The sequence below is a fragment of the Melospiza georgiana genome, chromosome 4 (genome assembly GCF_028018845.1).
Source record: "Melospiza georgiana isolate bMelGeo1 chromosome 4, bMelGeo1.pri, whole genome shotgun sequence".
NCBI lineage: Eukaryota > Metazoa > Chordata > Aves > Passeriformes > Passerellidae > Melospiza > Melospiza georgiana.
Window position 1 is genome coordinate 31665100 of NC_080433.1, and position 21071 is coordinate 31686170.

Here is a 21071-nt window from a genome sequence, read left to right on the forward strand (position 1 = left end):
GAGATGAGATTGCACAGCTGGCCTAAGTTTCAGGCTTTTTGGGAGAGCTTGCCATGTCTTGTTAGGTCTTGTGCTCCAGGGTCTCACCAGAAGCTGCCAGCCCCCTGCCATGGTCTGCATGGCTTGTGGGGGCTCTGCAAGGAAACATGGAAGCGTGCTGCCCTGGCATTGCTGCTGCCAAGGCAGGTGCATAGAACTGTAGATCTGTGCTAGATCAAAATTCCTGGCTTTCCTGAGTTGGGCCGTAGTCAGAGTAATACTCTCTGCCTCCAACTCTCTTGTGTCATGTTTTCTGGAGAAAAAAAAAAAGACAATTGGCTTTTAAAACAATTTCTGCTTTTCATTTGCCATGCATTAATTTGTTCCGGGAAGGTTTGAGGCCCTGGTTTTGTCCACGTATTGTCTGACCACCTTATGCCCAGGGAGAAGGACTTTTGTAACCATTGGTTCAGACTGCTCTGAAACTGTTTTGGCCCCTAGAAGAATGTCATTGAGCACTGACCCCTCTATCAGGGCTTCACTGGCGCTGCCTTTCCAGTCCCTGTCTAAGCACCTGCAAAAATGGAAAGGCTGAGAGAGCTGGGGTTGCTCAGGCTGGAGGAGAGATGCTTTAGGGAGCTTTTACCCATGTGTATTGATACCTGATAAGATGGGTAAACGACACAGCCTACTCAGTGATGCCCAGTGAGAGGCCAAGAGGTAGTGGTCACTGCCTGAAAGGTGGGATATGTCCTATTTTAACTTAAGAAAACACTTATTTTCTGTGCAGATAATCAAATGCTGGAGCAGGTTACCCAGAGAGGTTCTGGTGCCTCTATACCTGAAGACATTCAAGCCCCCAGTGGATGCAACCCTGAGCAATCTGCTGTAGTTGATGCTACTTTGAGCAGGGCAGGTGGGCAGGATGACCTCCAGAGGCCCTACAACATCAACCATTCTGTAAGGGAATGGTGACACCAAACAGATTTTGAAGAGTTCAGAAAAAGAACTGCAGTCTTATCTAAAAACCCTGTGTGAGCTAATGGAAACCTCTCAAATTGCTTTCCTGGCCTTCAGATCTGATCATTAAAGAAATGTGCAAGAAAGAGGCAGGTGGCAAGTTGAAGTTGTGTTGCATAGACCCTGAGCAAAAATACTTGGTGCCCTTTTGGTCCATTCCTCTCAGAAAAGGGCCTGGTTTTGAAGCCTACATTGAGGGTGGGCTTCATGTGCATGACTTTGTAGAGCACATGGGATTAACTTTGTGAGGGATAGCGATAACACATCCTTGAAATCACATTAGAGCATAATTGGAACAGTAGAACTAGTGCCCTGCTCTTGTCTGATTTTGCAATTGAAGGTAGCTCACCACAAACCAGGTGGGGGAGAAGAGAGAGAATTAATAATCTTCTAGATCAGATTGTGCAGTTTAGTCATAAATCACTGTCAGAGAATGAGCATGGAAGAGTTGCTCAGAACAAACCACAGAAGCTGAATGTCTTTCAGAAGTGATCAGAGATACAAGCTGCCCTTTTAGATTCAGTACTGAAAGGACTGAAAATGGATGCACTCAGTGGGTTGGATTTTAAGTTGATAATTTTGTGCCTCTTCTATTTAAAAAAGTTTAAATTGTCTGATAGTGGAGACTGCGCAGAAACGTTGCTGTGGGGTGTGTAAAATGCCCAAGAACGTTTCTGCCAGAGGCTGGAGGTCTATTTAGTCTACATCACTGCTTTGCAATGAGAACACCGGAAAGTACAGCACAAATGCACCCACTTTTAGAGCTAAAATACTGTAAATGAGTTCTTGGATAAGTGTGTATCAGGCTTTAAAACTCCTTCAGGAGGAGAGGGATGGTGAGAGGGGGCAGCTAGAGTGTGTAGAGTACAAGGGTCACACAAATACACCATTTTTATCTACTTCTCTAATACATAAATGAAGTGGCACTTGACAAAATTATAAGACAACAAATTAATAATAAATAGGAGGGAACGGTTTTTAATGTAAAGTATAATTAGCCAATGTAGCTCTGGGCTGCTAACTATTATCAAAGCAGATATTTTAGCAATATTATCAACAAAGGATTCAAATGAATAAGCAAAGCATCTGCAGGGACACCAGTGTAGCTGAGAAAACAATTATAAGGACTGTCAATCCTCATGCTGTAGGGCATAAACAGATCACCAGCTGGGGTCAGAAACACAAATTCTCCTTATAGTTAGTGAGTAACTTGGGCATGTTGGGGAGTTTTATACAGCGTGGGTCACTGCTGGAAACATAGTGACAGGATCAGTGGCATTTCTTGATCCCCAACAGGATCAGTGGCATTTCTTGACCCTCAGCATGAACAGGATCAGTGGCATTTCTTTACCCCCAAGTTTCTCTGAGAGGTGGCGAGTTCCAGCCTTCCCAGAAGGGCAACAATCATGTAGAGATCAATCTGCCCGTTTTGATTTAGATCCCTTGATCTTGGAGGTCTATGATACATTTAGGTATAGTCCACCTTGGAAAGTCTCTTCCATGTATTGGGAATATTCAGTAAACCAATGAGGGAAGGGACTCTGCCAACCAGCAGGAGAGGAGCAAGCACATGTTTGACTATGGCAATGATTTGACTTGTGTGAGTACTTTAGGCCTTTTGTGCTACCTCTGCTTTCCCTTTTATAAAAGAGTTTTGGCGTAATCAAGGAATGGAGTAGTGATGAACTGGGTGTAGAGAATGTGGGAATGTAATAAATCAGCCTACCAGCACTCCTTTCCCTTAGTCTTCCTACATTTTTACTCAAGCCTAGAGCAAGCTTATCTCAGCTATGATGCTTTTGCAGAAGTTTTCCTTGACTCTCTTCCACCTGGTTCGAGTGCATCAGCATGATGGTGATTTTGCTAAACTGTGTTACCCTGGGAATGTACCAGCCATGTGAGGATATGGACTGCCTCTCTGACAGGTGTAAGATCTTGCAGGTAAGCAGATTTCCTTCTCGTTGTGATGGTGTTTCAGTCCAAGTCACAAATTTTCATGCATGCTTTCCTCCAGCATGTGGGCGATGCGGAGAGGCTGGTGAGGCTGGCCCTGGCAGTGAGCTGTCCTGCTGTAAAAGGCAAGAGCCTGCTTTGAGCAGGGGAGTGGGACAAGAGAGAGGATGAATGAACTTTGCTTCTGACTGAGCAATACTGAACACTCGCTAATATTCCCGAACCTGCATGTAAGCAGGGATTTCCTGACAGAGACACCCACAAGACACATGGGTCAGGGTTAGGCCAGGGAGAAATAACTGAGGTTGCTCAGCCCAGGCAGGAGGGAACAGCAGCTCCCAATGCATTTGGTAGTCTGGTGATGTGCAAGACTATTACTGATTCAACAGATACTGTGGAATTCAGGATGCCCAAAGGGAGAGCATATAAAGAGAATGCTTAGAAGGGCCATGAGTACATCCAGCCTGTAAGACACCAGCTGTGCTTGATGCTTCCCCAAAGAGAAGATGACAGCAAAGGCTGTCATGCACAGTGGCTAAGGCTTTCAGGTATCTGAAGCTTCTCTCTGTGATGGGTGTGTGCTGTCCAAGCTGTGTGGGAAGCTGCACTGTGCCCTCAGCTGAGCCACCTGCAGCAATGTGATGAGGAGTCCCTCCTGGGGGGATCTTGGGAAAAACAGTGTTTTCCTGGCCAGGTTTAGATCTGCTGGTGCTGAACCAACACCACTTTTCAAGTCTATGTAAGGAGTCTCTGAGTCTGCATCAGTTACTTCACCTGTGGGTGAAAAAACTATAAAAGCCCTCACTGAGCTTGAGCAGCAAGAAACTGTGATGCCAGGGCTACATGGAAGAAACTTTTCCAGCCCTGCCTTGATCTCATTTTCAGGAGTGCTGAAATTAGTATTTTTCTCACATTCTGTGTTTGAAAGTCCAAGGTTGAGAATGCTTGTCAAATATGTTCTTGGGTTCCTGTTTGGCAGGTGTTTGATGATTTCATCTTCATCTTCTTTGCCATGGAAATGGTCTTGAAGATGGTGGCCCTGGGGATCTTTGGCAAGAAGTGTTACCTTGGAGACACCTGGAACCGCCTGGATTTCTTCATTGTCATGGCTGGGTAGGTTGATAATTTCTGGGTGGGTTTATTTTGGGTTTACTAGAGTCTTGTATGGAACAGAAATGATGTGACTGAGGAGAAAGTTTCCACTCTGGTGCTACTGTGGTGCAGCAGCCAAGCTGGATTTGGGCATGCTGGGGTTAGCAGCCGGTGGAACAAAGAGCAGGCAAGGTAGCTCAGCCCCTCAGCTGATGTGCAGCCACCAGTCCAGCACAACTTCAGCAGAGGGTGCTCATTTGTACCAGCTGAAGAGCTTTCCCAGAGACATTTCTGGGGTTTTGCGTCTTTAAAATGTCTAGGTAGAAGAGGTGTAACCTTTACCAAAACCAAACCAAAGGTAGCATTTCTGTTTCCAGCAGCAGTGTTTCAAGGGTAGGAATGTAGGTTTTTATTCAGGGGTTTTTGGTTTTGTATTGCACCAGCATTACCGGCAGTACTATTGGGACAAGTTGACATTTGAGAGTTTTTTACAACAAAGTTGCTATGGTGAAGCTTTGATTTTCCCCTTTGCATGTATCAAGTGGAAAGTCTACCAGAATTTGCCTGCTAAATCACAGCAAAATGTCCATTTCTGATACCAGTGGGATGTGCTTTTCCCCTAGAATTCTAATTTTCAATTAGAATGCCTTGAGAGATTAAAAAAAAAAATCAGAAATAAATATGGTATATTGCTCTTCTCACAGAGAAAAAAAAAAAAAAAAAAAAAAAAAAAAGAAGTGAACATCTTTTCAGATGGAAGCCCTCAATTTTAGTTTTCTTTAGCCAGGAGTTACCAGCTCCACTGTTGCCTGGAAGTGCGCTAGCAGTGAGTTTGAGCTCACTTTGCAGTTTTCCCCCTGGTGTGGAGCAGCACTGTCTTTATATTTGCTTTTGACAGAGTTCTTCTACAGCAAGAGTTGAAAGTCATTCCCTCTGGAGGAGCAGATAATTGTTTGCTTCTGGGAGGAGCAGAGATTTTCAAACTTGGTGCAGCTGTAAAAATTTGAAGGCTGATTCTCAGCCAGGATGTGCATGAAAGAGGACAGGCAGATGAAAACTGTAGGCTTATCTAAATTAACACAATTGAGATGGGAAGACCTTCCTTGTAGATGATTCTGCTGTGGTTAAGATCTGATTTAAAGTGGCCTGACATGAGAAGTGCCAGTTAAAGCCCCTGAGACTTGGTGCTGAGGAAAGCCAGATGATTGTATGTTCTAGCCTGAGCTCCTGGTGGCTGAATTGCTGGAGACTGGGTGCAGGGAAAGCCAAGACCCTGGCACAGCAGCCTGTGAGGAAGGAAAAGCTGGGCAGGTTTGAAAAGGCGGCCTTGGAGCCCATGGTGCTGCTCCACGCAGGTGATGTGCTGGCAGAAAGACTCTGCTCCAGTGGGCACAGGAAAACCAGCATAGGGTAAAAAGGTATGGGAATTGGGGTCTGGCTCTGCCTGGGGTCCCTGCAAGCATGGCATGTGAGTGGTGCTGTCTGAAGAGATGGTGGGGCAATACTAAATGAAAGAGAGAGAGCTCAAATACTCCATGCAGAAAACAAGTGAAATCCACACTACCTAGGCAAGGAAGGAGCAAACTCCATTACATAGTTCCTTCTGTCACCATTGCTGGCAAGAATTTGAGGAGAGAGAGAGTCTTTTGTGCATCTGATAGCAGCACCAGGAAAAAAAAGCTCATATCTGAACTTCTTTTAATGCCAAGGAGACTTTGAATCAACCCCTTAGATATTAAATAATCTGTGTGGAGGATTTTTTTATTTCAGGTCCAAAACTGAAAGAAATTTGTTTCCTGATTTCTATTCAATTGTCCTCATGAGGTGTCAGAATGAAATGATGGTAATCTCATTAGAATATCTGATCTCAAAGGACTTCTGCTAAAGAAAGATTTTTCCATTTAGTTATATAGAACTAATGACTATATAATGTATTTCGAGTTACAAAAGCTTGTGGTTATTAATTCATTATTCTTTGAAATTCATTAAAATTGTCTGCACTGTTTAAATCAAACCCAAGGTTTTAACTTGTCCTTACATACTGTAGGCTTTTGCTTAACCTCAAATGTAAGCCTTAACCTTTATCCTTATTGATTCCACACCTGGATCATGGCTTTAGCTTACTGAAGCCATGCTGTCCAGATGCTGCCTTAGCATTGACTTAGGGAGGACACCTAGCATTAGGTCTTGCACATTGTCTCCATGCCAGGGAGCTAGATCCTGATCAGAGGCTAATCAGTTTTCTCTAAGAGCCCTCTCCTTTTCATCATCCTGGATTCTTGTTTTCTGTAAGGGAAGTTATAAACTTGGCTCCTAAGGAAACATCCCTGATGTTGGGGAGCAATGCCCAGCCTGGAGTCCATGCAGCTTCTCTTAGTTTCCAGAATATGGATTGGACCTCCTGACCCTTTCTCCTCCCTTCTCCCTCTCCAAATAAACATCAGCAAGGCGGCAAAGGTTGCAAAGAACAGACTGTAGCATGGAAAAGTGAGGTGCAGGCAGGGCCCATTCTGGGGGGCAGCCTGGGCAGCTGAGATGTCTTCACCTGGTTCCCTGCACAGCAGCACATTTTATCCCAGAGCATAATGAGTGCTTGCTGCTCTGGCCCCAGACGGTGCTCTGGTTACATAAACCATGTATTCAGGCAATCATTTGTAGTTATTTCCTCACTTCCTTGGAAAGCCAGAAGCTATAGTTTTAGTTAGCTGAATTCCCTCGTGTGCCCTTGCCCTGCTTGCCCCTGCAACCCAGCAGCTCAAGGAGGAAGACTCCATTGTCACTAAAAATGTTCAGTTTCCATGGCAATAGGAGCTGACATCACCAGAATTTTCTCCCCTCTCAAACACTCCCTCCCCTAACCACCTTCAAAATGTTTTTTTGGTTTTTTTTCTGAAAGGGTTAGGAAAAAACCCAAAACAACAGTTATAAGTCAATGTTCTCCCTCAATGTTCCCCTCAGACCTCCAAAAATCATATGAAGCAATTTGGTTTGAAGAGTGCCAATGCCCCTTGTGTGCACAAACAAGCAGGGCTGCAGATTCAGCTTGTTGATGCTCCCATTCCCAACTGCTTGCTGGTGACAGGAGGTTGCAGGCTCCCAGACGTTTCAGGCAGACTGTGCTCGTCACCACCAGCTGTCCTGGTGGGAGTCCCTCTTCCCTTCCCTGCGTGATCAGGTCCTGTCTGGCGTCATTTGGTTCCCACAGTGATGGGTGTGTTTGGAGAGCTTGAACTGAGGCAGCCTCAGAGGGCAGCTACCTCAGTTGAGAGCCTATGGTGGATTGAAAGTTGAGATAATGAGGAAGCTAATCAGATGGGAAATGTCAGCCAGACCCTGTATGTGTGTGAATTTAGGGAAAGAGTCACTTGTTTCTGGGCTCATGCTCATCAAGCCAGGCAGTTCTCTAGCAATGCAAGAGTGAGCAATTGCCCCTGCTCGCTCTATTCTGTGGAACAGTTGCACTCACATGTGGCTGGAGATGATGCCACTGTCCCTCCTGGAAAGGAGATACCATCCCTTTATACATCTGACCTGAGGGTCTCCCTGACCCTGGGAGCATGAATTCCATGTAGGGAGAGGTTGTTGTCATGATCCAAGTGCTGTAATTAACCACCTGTGGTGGGAATTCTGTCTCTCCTTGCCCTCTTCCATGGCATCCCTGAAACATATTAGGCAAATTAAGGGGCAGAGGACTTCACTATGAGGGGTGGGTGTCAATGTTTGATTGTGATTACATGTGTGTCCCCAAAAACATGCCCAAAATCTTTAACTACTTGTTGCTTGAATTCCATTGACTGAGGCGTGGGTCTGTCTTTCACAGAATGCTGTCTTTACCTCTGTCCATTATCACAGTGGAGTGTGCCATGCAGATCTCAAACTGTGGTCAAATTCCTCTTGTCCTTACCTTTGGTGTGAAGAATGGCATTTTTGATATTTTGGCATTTTGAGATATTCTTGGAATGTTCTTAAACAGCTTTTAAAAGGGTTACATTTCAGAATAAGACAGAGCATTCTTCTGTCAGTGCTTCAGTCTGTTTCAGTGCCATTAGTTGTAATATTGTCTTACTATTCCTGCCTGAAATTTCCCATTTCCTATAGCCAAGTATTGCAGTAGCCTGTCCATTCAATCACAGCACCTCACAATCATTCAGCTGCTTTCTTCATGGTCTCCAAGCTTGATTGGTTGGAGTTTTTTTTTCCTGTCTCCTCTTCTGAAGAGAGAAAACCCCTTCCTATTAGTAGGAACAGTAAACTTTGTTCACAGATGTATGTTAGTTCAATTTTTTTCAAACTGGAATACTGGAATACATATTATTTGCATTTCCAAAGCGGTTCATGCTGTTCTATCCCTGACTTGCCATCTTCATTTCTTTTCTGTTCTCCCAAAAATACGCCTCAACTGCAAAATCCATCAGGGACTTTTTTTAGTTTTCTGTCAGGTTGTGATAAATAAATAAAGAACAGAGTGGCAAGAATTGTGCATTACAGAAGTACATCTGCTCACAAATGAATCCCCATTTAGTGTTGCATGTGATGTTTATTACTTAGACGGTTTTTCTCCAGCTAATGTATGTCATGACGATTACATATCATTCCAGCCATATCAACCTAATTACTTGTGTGAACCAGACTTGTAATCTCATAAGAGATTATAACACATTAGTTTGATGATGTCTATTTTTCTTTACACTTGTATTGGGTATGGTTAATTTTGTTATCCACTTTTAATCCATAATCCATCCGAGATGCATATTGACAATTTCATCACTGTACTGTCACCAGCACCAGTCCAGTCACTGAGATCACTGTGTACTGGCACAACATCAGAATTCCTTTGACCCTTGGATGCTTTCCCAGTTTTCTGAGTCTAATAAAAAATTATCAGTACTGGTCCAGATCTTTTCTGGCCGTCTCTTTTAAAACTCTTGCATACAAATTGTCCAGACTTGCTTATCTTAGAAAATCCCTATTTAGACACAGCCTGAAATACTTGATCACAGCTGGAGCTGAAATTAGCTCATTATGATCAATGGTGCACTTACATCATCTGACCTTCCCCAGAGGACTTTTATTTTAACTGATGTTTTCTGCCTTTTTTACGCTGTTAGTGACAATTCTGTTTTCTTATTCTAAAACTTATACCATTTTATGTGCTCTTTCAGTTCTCTTACAAATTTTCTACAAGTCCATCTCCTAATTTATATTCATGAGTATCACCTTCCCCTTTCCTGCTATTACATTACTGCTTTTGCTTTCACTCACATTTTACTATCTTCTTAGGCTGTTCACCCTTCTTGTCTCTCCTGAAGCTTCTTGGATACCTGATAAATATTCCTAAACACCACTTGACTGTACTCCACAGCTCATGAATTGAAGTCTGACTAGTTTGACACTTTTAAAAGACATGTAGATTTGACTGGTGCTTAAGGATGGTGTTTAGTGATAGACTTGGCTAGGTTGAATTGGACTCTGATCTTAAAGGCGTTTTCCAGTCTAAATGATTTTATGATTCTATGGCTGTTTCTGTGTGCTTTCAAATTAATGAATATGGCCTCTCAAATCCACCAGATATACCTGGTACTGTTGGTGACCTTACATGACTTGGACATAACATATGCAATCAAGTTCTATAATTATTTTTTTAAAGAACTTGATAGAAAATCTGTCTTCCATTCTTGAATACAATTTTCTGTGATTTCCAAGGCTGGCAACTTCCAAGGAGATTTAGGTACCCCCAATGCATTGCCCAAATAAAATTCTTAGAGGTGAATTGGGAGAGCTTTTATCAAGAGAGCTAGTCAACCTGTATTCTGGTGTGATCTGGACATACCTAATCACATCCACAGGATCATAGGTGGAAAGGGCCTTGTAGGGTTTGAAAGGGCCTTGTAGGGTCTCCACTCCAATCCTGTTCAAAGGAGAGTCAACAGCAAACTCAGGTTAGAGTTGTCCAGTCAAGTCTTGACAACCACCACGGATGGAGATGGCACCATCTCTCACCATCCCAGCCTCACTGCTGATGTGTCTCTGTAACTAGTCTGAACCTCCCTTTCCTCTTTGTATTTATATTTGTTGTGTCTCGCTCTCCTGCCATATGGAACTGTGAAGATTCTGCTTAAATCCCACTGCCTTGTAGGTACCAAGGAACTGCTTTTATGTCCCACCAAAATCATCTCCTCTCCTCACAGCACAAATGCTCCAAGCCCGAGCGCCTTGGTGAGCCTCCGCTGAACTTGATTCAATTTATCAACACTTTCTTTTCTTGGAGGGCCAAAAGTGAATATTTTAGGCATGGTCTACTGAGTGCAAAGTAAGGGGCATAATCCCTCCCTCATCTGCCTGCTGCAATCTGACTGCTGCAGCTTGGTGTGTCATTGTCCTTCCCTGTGTGGACCTGTGTCCCCCAGGACTGGCAGCTCCTTTGCAGCAGCAGCACTGTCCATCAGTCCAGCCCAAATGCAGGACCTTGCATTCATCTGTTGAATTTCATGAGGCTCCTGTCAGCCCATTTCTCTAGCCAGCAGGAATTCTCTATATGGCAGAAAATAAATCCATAAGTATTTTGTCACTGACTGTGTACTAGAAAATGCCATTTCTGACAGAGTGTGTTACTCCCCCTCTCTTTCTGTCCACTTGAGCCTCCCAACTAGTTTCAAATCCTTGATTTTAATATTCCTTTCATGCAGATTTTCCCACCAGGCCTTCCTAATGCCATTTAGGCATTCTGCTCATAAAATGAACAATTCTTATTCTCTTTATTACTCAGGTCCCTGGCAGTGGTATATAGGCAACACCATTTTTCTCCTCTTTACATCTTTTAGTGCCTTGATTAGTTTTGTTCTTGACATGTAGGTTCTGGGAGAATTAACTCTTTTCCAAGTTTTATCACTTTCCCCTTTGGCCTTTCATTTAATCTTCCGACTGGTCTTTCAGTTCTCTAAAACCTAATTTTTCTTCTAATTAAATGCTGGTTAATATTTCTGCACAGGATTAGCCCAGTTCTCTGCCAGTCTCATGCTCTAGGTGGCTGGCCAAGCCAACACTTTGTCATCAGATTCCTCCTTCACCTTTTTGCCTGTTGGCCAAAATGTGCGACTAATGATGATGAGTTCAGCTGAATTCTGAGCTGAATTTTCTTGTCCAACTTCTTCAGAAAGGCTTATAAATCCAAGCCTATAATATGTGGTATATCTCTCATGATAAGAAAAACAATTAGTTTCAAAACACATCATCATGGGTGAATACTGTCCTTGAAGTCTGAATGCCTTCCTAAATTTGATTTTTAATTTCACCTATAGTATGGCAGCACAGCTCTCCTGGAGCTCCATTTCTTTTCCAAAGCACCCTTAACTTTCTGAGTAATAATGCAGCCTTTGGGGAGAGGGTTTTGCACAGTTGAAGATCCCTTTTCAGGCAAGCCTGGCAGCCCCTTAAGCTGAGCAGAACACTTCTCACTCCCTGTCCATTTTGGCTAGTTGCTTCTTCAGGAGTGCTTTATGCAGCTTCCACACTGGGAATCTGGAAAGTATTTCTATTAACTGAGATATTACTTTTATGTTTTCTTTCTGACAGTTCTCTACTGTCCTTGAGTTCTATTCCCCATAATTCCCTAGATATGGCATCCTTTCCAAAAACCTGGAGGGATGATGCCTCCCAAATCCATCCATCCAAGCTCTTTTCAGACATGTGCAGCATCACTGTGAACATCAACTTTCTCCTTCCATGGAAAGCACTTATGGCCCCGAGTTCATCCCTCTAAATTTCAGCCTAGGAAAGGGAACTGGCAGCTCTCTGAAGGATGTGAGGTACCAGCCCCCCATTCTCAAATGCCCACCTGTTTCCAGGAAACAAATCCATCATGGCGTGGTGCCCTTCCACACTGCGAAGGTGCCTCTTAACCCAAAACACACCAACTGGCCTTAATCTCACAAGATGGAGAAGTGTTGCCAATTTCTGCTTTTTCTTTGCTTTTAATTAACTGCAGTCCTTCAGGGACCTGGCCAGAATTTGCATAGTTATGACTTTAAAATCTCAGATCATTAAATACTTATTAGCAGCAGGGTAAACAGCAGAATGCTCAGAAAATCCTAGTTAGCTAATGTTCGATGCCAAATAGAAGTCTCTATAAAATTATGGCAAGTCAAAGAAAACTGTAATAAATATAGCAATTAGGTGTTTCAAGTAGTGATCAGAAAAAGATGGAAACCAGCAAGCAGCAGGCTAAATAGCATCTTAACCAAAGGTAGAAATAGCAGCAGCACAGCCCTCCCCTCAAACATGCACTCGCTTTTCCCTCCTTAATGATACTAATTATTTCATTTGCTTTCTCCCAGTAAAGCTATCCCTAGATGTGCAACATATTGAAATGAAAGCAGTCATCAAAACGAAATGAATCACACCAGAGAAGAATCAAAACAAGGAGGCAGCTCTACCCTGCCTGCGTAATGGGTAGTTCTCAATTATTGCCTCTGATTTTTGCCTTCCTGAAAGCTAATTCCCTACCATGTGAATGTTAGGTTTCTTTAAAAACACAAAACACAAAGCCCCAAAAAAGGTAAAACCAGCAGGCTTATAGGACCAAAATGCAGGCATTCTTTTTTATTTTCCTTTTTTTTTCCCCTAAGCAGTGAAATACAGAGCTCAGCCTGTGTTCTGACTCTTGGTTTTTAGAAGTGAGGCCCCATCGCTCGCATTCAGTCATCTGAGCTCAGCGAGTCCTTCTGGCTTTCTTATCACAGTGTGAAAACCTGCTTATGTCTTTTCGTATCATGTCTCTGAAACTATTAAGAAACTCTGACATTTTCTCTTAGTACACAGTTTGGAGAGAAATCTGAGTGTTCCAGGGTGTGAAATAATCACATTCCAGGCAGCAAGGGACCAGTCTCACAGGCTCTGGAAGCTTTCAGCGGCTTTTGCTTGCACAGCAATATAAAAAAAAGAAGAGTAAAAAAGTATTTTGTACTGGAGGGGGGAAGAGTTGCAGGTTATTTTTTTAAGAATACAAAGCATCACAGCTCAGGAGCTGACTGTGTAATTAGTAATTGATCTATAACTCCCTGAGGAAATGTCTTTTTGCTAACAGAATTATAGACTCTTTATTATTATTATATTTTATAAATGAGGAAAAAAGAGTGTAATTTTTGCATTTCTTGTTTTACTAGCAAGTCTTTTTTTCCTTCTGTGTTTCAGTTTTCATGTCAGCAGAGAGTTGTCTTTTTGCAGCATAATGAGCTCTAAATTTAAAAGAGATAAGCAGAACTACTTAGCTTAGTACACTGTGGTTTGCAGAGCAATTTGGAGGCCTACTGTGTTATTCCACTTTTTCTGTGGTTGATGTTGAAAGGATTTTGGATTATCTGTTTAGGGTGCGTGTTGAAGCCTGGCCCCAGAGGCACCAAACTGTGCAAAATGGGTGCAAAATGGGTGCACAGTTTGTTCTAGAGGTATTTCTATCTAATATCTATATAGATATACCTATCTATCCCAAGAGAGCTGATACTGGTGCTGGGATCTGCCTGGCAGCCCTATGCCTCCTGCACCGCACTGTCCATATAGCAGAATATCAGGTCCAAATAATGAAAGAGTCTTTAACTTTTACCACAGCCTGCTAGACCTTTGGGGAAAATAAGGATGTGGCTCCAGCTATAGAGCAAAATGGTGGAGGCATGGGGCAGAAAGTTTAAAAAAATAGGTCCTGGCTGGGAGCCCTGCTGGTCTGGCAAGTAGGATGTGTGCATCTGCTGGTTTGTGTGCATCCTGTGGCTGCAGACTCTGAGTGGAAGCAGTAGCCTTTCACTCTTGCCCACTGTCTGGTCAGGCCTCATCAAAATCTCCTGGCCCTGCTTCTTATGTGTCCAGATGGATTTACAAGAGATTGGATTAATCTTCCAGCTCTCTTAGGGTACAAGCTTAGGCATGTCCAGACTTTGCAAGGGATGACAGGAGCAATCTTGAATGCCCCACGTGCCCCATGCTATAGATCTTTATCTGTGTGCTCTTTTTCCTGCCTGCCTGTGCACACTTCCTCCTGCCTCATTGCTGTTACTGCACTGCTGGGGGTCCCCACTTCCCAGGAAGTTGTGGACCCCAGTTAGTGGATTTTACTGCCTGCCTTCCCTTTCCACAGCACAGATTCAGCTGGGGAATCTCTGGGGTAGCCTGGCCAGCCCTGCTCCCCACAATCCCTGCCCATGGCTACACCTTTGGGCACAGAGGACCAGGGCTGTGTGGATTTAGCGATGCACGTGCCTTTTTTTACTTTCCTTTCCCTAGGGTGGATCAATAATCTAAGAGGGGAGATATGGGACCACTGGAGTTCATTGTCCAGGGAAAATTCCATTTTACTCCTTTTCTGTATTGTAGCCACAGTCTTTGAAGCCAGAGCAGAGGCAGTGAGATCACCTTCTCATCCTGGTATGTATGAGTGAAGTAGAAGAATTTAGGAGTAAATCAGTCTCCCACCACCCCACAAACTTCAGGTGGAAGATTTGAGCTCATGCATCAGGGGCTAGACATTTTGGTAAATGGAGAAATGTCAGTTCCAACCTTTGGCATAGATATCTGAATAAAATTTCAGTCAGGGAAAACTGATGGTCTTGCTATGGACTCCTATGTTCTAGATCTTCAAAGTGGTAGAAATTCCAGTTTGCAAAATGTGATAGCCAGATCAAGGAGCCAAGGACAGAAAGACATATTCCTGTACACAGAAGACATTGATTAAATCCCATCTAGCCATGGTATAGGTACCCAGCAGTCTTTGAGCCCTCCATAGCTGAGAAGCTGAAGGAATTCAGAGCAGACACAAATCAAACTCTTCTGATCTGGTCATATCAGGTGCTCATAGATGTAGGGATCTAATGGAAATCCACAGGCAGAAAAAGCTTAATTTCCCACAGAGACCCATAGCAAGTCTGAAATTACAGCTGGAAAGCCACAGTTTTTGGCTTCAGTGCCAAACCTAAATTTATTTGACAAAAAATATGAATTGATTAGTCTGCAATTAATTAGATTTCAATTGAAAACTTCTATCAGAGAAGGGGAATTAGGCAGCTTTTGAATTTGACAAAAACATATTGGCTTTGTGTCATAAGGAAAATACTGCCTCGGTATTTTTCATGAATGATTTCAGAATAGGTTTTAAATGCCATTTTTTGGCTGCTAATTTTCAGCAAATAGAAGTTCAGAAGCCAAGACTAGGAAAGTTAATAAGTATTTAATAAAGGTATAAGGAGATGTAAATATGAAGAGGTAAACGGTAATGTTTGAACTGCTTTACTAATGAATTTCATTGAATGTAACTGCTAGGTAGCAGCTAGCCAGGCATTGCATGAGTATATTATCTCAGGTCACACGTGCAGCAAATGAAGTCTGAATTTTCTGGACTTCTTACATGGCTTTTGTACTGTCACTATGTCTATTTTAGAGAGCCTTAGCTTTATTCTCCCCCCTGCTGCTCAGTCTGCTCCCCTGTGCCTGGCACACAGCCACGCTGGCCGGGCATTTCTGCTCTTGGACAGCGAGTGCTGCTCCTGCCGAGTGCCAAGGCAGATCCAGGCACGCTCTGGAGCCCACAGGTGCACAGGACCAAAGGAGTGCCAGGCTGGAGCTGATGAAATACTCTGGTGTTGCTGAGGCCTCACATGCATTGGAGGTTTCTGTGCCCCCTGTCCCCGTGCACTCGCTGTCTGCTCCAGGGCCGTGACACGGGACAGGGGACACAACACCAGCCACATTCTGCGCAGGGGCAGTGTGCTAACAAATTGCTCACTTGTTCCCTGCAGCTCCTCTGTTTAACTCCAGGTCCTTTGTGCGTTCAGCTGAGCAGATTTACCTAAATGGAAAAATACGAAAGAAAGTCAAGGAGCAAATAGAAAAAGTGGGAATAAAGAAGAAAGGTTGAAATGAGAGGTGGAAATGTTGCAGGCAGGCATGTGTCAGAGGGATGTAAGGAGGCAGGGAGCAGGTGGGATGCCTTGAGAGGGGGGAGGGAGGCAGAGCTCAAGCAGAGAGATGTTCCCTGCCAGGCACCCCCCTGCTTCTGCAGGATGAACCCCATGCATGCAGGCAGTGCCCCTGTCCCTTTCCTCACCCTGACAATGTTCCCAGCATGGATCAGTCTTGAGCTGTGTGGTGTGAGGACACTGCCTGTGCCAATCCCTTCTCCTTCCTGTGAGTTTCATGTGGAAGGTTTTGAAAAAGAAAACCTCTAGCAAGGGAAGAAGAATTACTGTAAATATTCAATTATCATGACAGCTCAGCGCTCAAATTCCATCACAGATGAGAAGTTTGTCTTATTTAGCATAGTTTAAGCTTCTGAACCTGTCCTTCTACTCATCCATTCACACAAGAGGCCACAAAATAGTTTAGTGATGCCAGAAATGAGCTGCTGTTTCCCTCAGAAGAGATGCATATCACCTTGTTCTGTCATGATAAAGGGGAAGGACTCACACCCAGCACAGTCTTTTTTTTTTCCCTTTCCTCCCCTTCCCGCATCCTAGACTCTGTCTGACTGCCCCCAAACCTTAAAGAATTTATGGTGTTTACTAACAAGATGTGCCTTAAGCAGCCAAGAAAGGGAGGAGAACAAAAATGGAGGGTAGTCAGGTAATGGGGGTACCCTCAATCATGGCACTGAGCTACTACAAAGCAAGGACAAGGAGCCTGGGAGTCTCCTGGAGTTCAACCATTTTCTACTGGCTGTAACCTTTCCTTGGTTTACAAACACCCAGCAAATACAGGCTTCTGCAGGGTGCTGATGTGATAAGGATACAAAACCCAGCTTAACAGGAGTCCAAACAAGCACAGTACACCTGACCCACCACTACAAGGTCTCTAGACACAGGAAATGTGAACCTCCTGAAAAAAACCTGCTGGCAGCTTCTGACTGATCACTCCTTGCAATGAGTCCCTTTGACTCTGTGTCAGCCTGATGTCAGCCCCACGTGTGGCACTGGGAGATGGGGTTCAGCCCACACCTAGAGGGGGTTGAGTGTCCAGGGTTTCCAGGCTGTGGGGAGCAGGGCTGGCTGGAGAATGATAATAACAAAAAGAGCTGGGCTAGCAACCCCTGAAATGCTGCAGATGCCTGGAGACTCCAGCAGAGTCACTTAGGGATCCTATTTCATTAGAGAATGGAGGCAACATTTATATTTTATCAGTTTTACCCACACAGAAGATGGGTGGGGTTTTGGCAATCAGTGAAGTTTCACTGCACCTTGGTCACCTGCATTGTGTGGGCATGCTACCATTGCACAAAGAGAGGAGTGAACATAAGCCGATGCTGAAGTCATCACTAGAAATGAAAAGGTGAAAATGAGCGGCCCTAATGCAGAATTACACTGGAATGGCATCAAAGTTGTGTGGACACAATCTGCATGACTACAATAGTCATATCTCATCTGCAGGGATTTAAGCATCCTGGATTTCTCTGCTGTTACAGCCAAGACCAGGAGGCCTCAGGAAGAACTGTAGGCAGAAGGGGTCTGTTAATGGAGCTGGAGCCTCCTAGGGCTGAGTTCATTTTTGTTACAGTTGCTCTCAAAAAGATTCAGCGTCTGCCCTTTTCTAACCCATCCTCGGGAACAGCCTGCTGTTTTCCCTGGCAGTGTGATTGTCTGTTCAGCTTTTTTATCTGGCTACACTGGAACATAATGGCAGTAAATCTGTGACTCTGGCCACTGAGGGCTGCAGGAGGCTGGCTTGCTGCTGTCTGAACCACAGGGTGGAGTTAAGGCAGCATTTGTCTTGTGCTGAAAGGACCCACGGTCACTACTTGGATGACTGAAAATTTTCTAGTGACACAGGAACTGCACTATATAGGTGGCAAACTCATTCCAGCTAGGAGAAGGCAGTGATGTTCACTGGGTTAAGGTTACTCACATGCTGTAGCCACAAGAGGACAAAACCCAAATGGTTTGAAAACATTTTAAAATTAATTTTGCATGGTTAAGGCTAAGAGAAGATTTCACCTCCATTTCACATCACCCCTAGCCCTGTGCTTTTCCCCTGTGCTTGGTTTCTCTGAATATTATTCAGGACTTCTCATTTGGCTCCTCCCAATTCAGAAAAAAATACTTTCTGAAATTAGATGTATTTTGGGCTAACAGCTTACTTGGCATTTGATTCTTGTTTTGGGTTGTTCTGCTATTGCTCAAATTATTATTTTTTTCTATTTTTTTCCCTTCAGAGGCAGTTCTCTTAGGAGATAAGTGGTTTTGGGAGAGGAAAGGAAGTTCAGTGGGCCTTCACCAAGCTTGAGGCCTTTATGTTTCTGTGCACATACATACCCCCACAACAGACTGCAGTGTGGGGGCTCCTTCAGCCAGGAAGCTGCTTCTGTGTGTCAGCTCTCTGTGAAGGGCTGCTAGCTCATGGCCTGGGAGCAATGTAACTGTAATTCCAAAGTTTCAGCAGGTCTGTCTGATTCTGAAGCAACAACATGCTGATGACACAATCTTGCTTTATTTGGAGCAGGGTTGGTCAGTGCTTACTCAAGGCCCTTTCCCTGTGTGCCTTTGCACCACACAGGGATGTCCTGGAGTCATCTCCATGCGTTTTTATCTCTGTGTGTTCCTCCTCCTTTCGTACCTGCTTACAATTTCATCTGACTGCATCCCAAGCCTCTGTCTATCACTAATTCTTTCTGTAGGCTGGTTGAACGTTTCTGCTTGGCTTGGGGTCGAGGCTTTTTTTGGGCGTGGGAATATTTTGATTATCTGCATGAAATCCCTTGTCTCTTCTTCTGCACTTGGTTTATGTGGAACTGACAGCTCCAGGGAGGTAAATGAATGCCACTGCATTTCAGAGGAAGAATTATTTCATGCAATTACCCTAAAAGTGCAGGAGAGAACAGACTGAAAGGAATGAGGGAGAGAAAGAAAGAGAGCATGAGAGAGGATAATCACAACACTTCGACAGGTTTACCCTATCGTGTTTGAAAATCTATCACTCTGACAAGTCCCCTTTGTGAAAGGTGTAGACAGATAACCAGGCATTAGCTCTTCAAGGTCCTCTTGAATGGAGGGTAATCTATAGAAGGATAAGTCCACTGCTCCATTTCACTCAATGCCTCTCCCTGATTATTTTTTACAGACTGGCTGTACCCCATTTCCCTCTCAGTGTCTCACTTAAGCTCTCATTTAATTCTCAGTGATTCCTGGTCAGGGGAATTTGGGTAAACTTTCTGTTGACTTGTGGGTCTTTCTGTAAAAATTATGTTTTTGTTCTGAGAAGGGGTGCAGTAACAAAAGGCAGTGCCCCCAATCCCTTCTTGTTTCCTGACTCTTGTTAAAAGGCCAGGGAAAAGGGAACTTTCTGTAGTTTCATTATTCATGTCTGAGAAGAGATTCAGTAGAAGCAGTTCCTGTCCTGACTCTGCTGCTATTTCACCTGCCAACATTGTCACGCCCTTGATCCCATGAGCAGACCAGAGTTACCCAAGGGAAGCTGCTGACAACAGCTCATGTCTTCCTGGAGGCCTCATGCATCTCATGTTTCATGAAAACATGTCCATGAAAGATGATTTGAGGTCCTCAGGTGGAAATTTCTGGCCAGGATTATCATTATATCATTATAATTATCAAATTATCATTATAATGATTTCCTGCCGTGCTTTTAAAGAGACAGGACATTTGCCACACTGGACAAGGAGAGAACGCTGGGCTAAGGATTGCTGGGCCAGGTCACTTTTTGTCACCTGCACCTGCTGCTCTTGAAGCAAAGCCAATGCATGAGTCACACCTATTTGCACTTTGAGGTTATTTACAGCACATGTTGTTGGGTTAGGAGAGCTAAGGTCTAGCATATGTCCTAAAATTAGGCTTTTCTCCTTTTGGTTGGTGTCAAAAAGGAGTGATTCACAGCCATGGGGGAAGCCTTTTCACCTAGTCAAAGCAGTTATTGCTTTAAGTGAGAGGGTTTATTTTTGTGTGTGATAAAGCAGGTTTAGCTGAAGCTGCCTCCTGAGACACAGCCTGCAGTGGGAGATGAGGGGAGCACGGGGAGCACCCCACTGTGCTGCAGGTAACTCCCAACAAAACTGGCCACACGGCTCCTGTCCTGCTGGCCTTGTGTGCAGTGGCCACCCCACGTGTGTGCCCTGGCCAGAAGTGCCAGGATGAAGCTCAGGCTTCATCCCCATAAGAAACTCTTCAACGAAGAGATAATAAACCTGTGACTCAAGCCAAAATTCCGGATTCTTTTAAACTTTCTTTTTCTCTCTTTTTCCTCTCTCTCTCTGTCTCCCTCTCTTTCCCCTGCTGCAGGATGGTGGAGTACTCCCTGGATCTCCAGAACATTAACCTGTCTGCAATCCGTACTGTCCGTGTCCTGAGGCCCCTGAAGGCGATCAACCGCGTGCCCAGTAAGTCATGCTCCCCTCCCACCCCTCCCAGCTCCGCTCCTGGGGAGCACATGATCCATAGGGCTGCTTGTGCTGCTGGTGTCCAGCAGGTACAAAGGGAACAGAGGCTTCTGTGGGGTGTGTGCAGGCTTTTCCTCATCCCAGGGCTCAGAGGTGGTGTTGGATGGGCAGAAAACAGCAGTCTCCCAGAGTACCTGCCCTGGCCATCCTTTGTGCACAGCCGTGCCGATGGAACTTCAGGAACCAAAGGTGAACAATGTGCAGTAAAGAGAAGGGGTTTTTCTTTCTCTTACTGAAAGACATCACAGTTCTAATGATGTCTGTAGCCTCAAAAAGGCCTGTGTGTGAGGTCTGGAGAAGGATGAGCTTCAGGAATCAGGGAGAATTAGTTTGCTCAGGCTTCCACAAGACCTTCCAGATCCTCTCATCTGAAAAATCTTCATGCCATTACAGGTTAGGGGCACGCACCTAGCACCAACTCTTTTTTTTTTTCTCCTCTTCACCTTGTGCTTTGTATTCTCTCTTTTGTGCCAGCTCTCCCTTCTGTGAGCTGCTGTGTGTGTATGAGCCAGGTCTGGGGCTGCCAGGGCTGTGCCCAGCCCAGATGTGTCAGCCCTGGGAGACTTCAGGCTTATGTAAGTTTTTCAGTCTTACAGAATGGTATGAA

At 44.3% G+C, this 21071-nt stretch overlaps 1 protein-coding gene across 3 annotated transcripts in view; it reads left to right on the forward strand.

The window, feature by feature from the left end:
* Positions 1-2833: 2833 nt before the first annotated feature.
* The window catches only part of CACNA1I (calcium voltage-gated channel subunit alpha1 I), an 85294-nt gene continuing 67056 nt past the window's right edge, over positions 2834-21071 (forward strand). For all 3 annotated transcript variants that reach the window (XM_058023735.1, XM_058023734.1, XM_058023736.1), the window contains exons 1-3: positions 2834-2940; positions 3932-4065; positions 20307-20404. In XM_058023735.1, the coding sequence (XP_057879718.1) occupies positions 2848-2940; positions 3932-4065; positions 20307-20404 (325 nt within the window). In that variant the 5' untranslated portion in view covers positions 2834-2847. The remainder of the gene's footprint in view (positions 2941-3931; positions 4066-20306; positions 20405-21071) is intronic.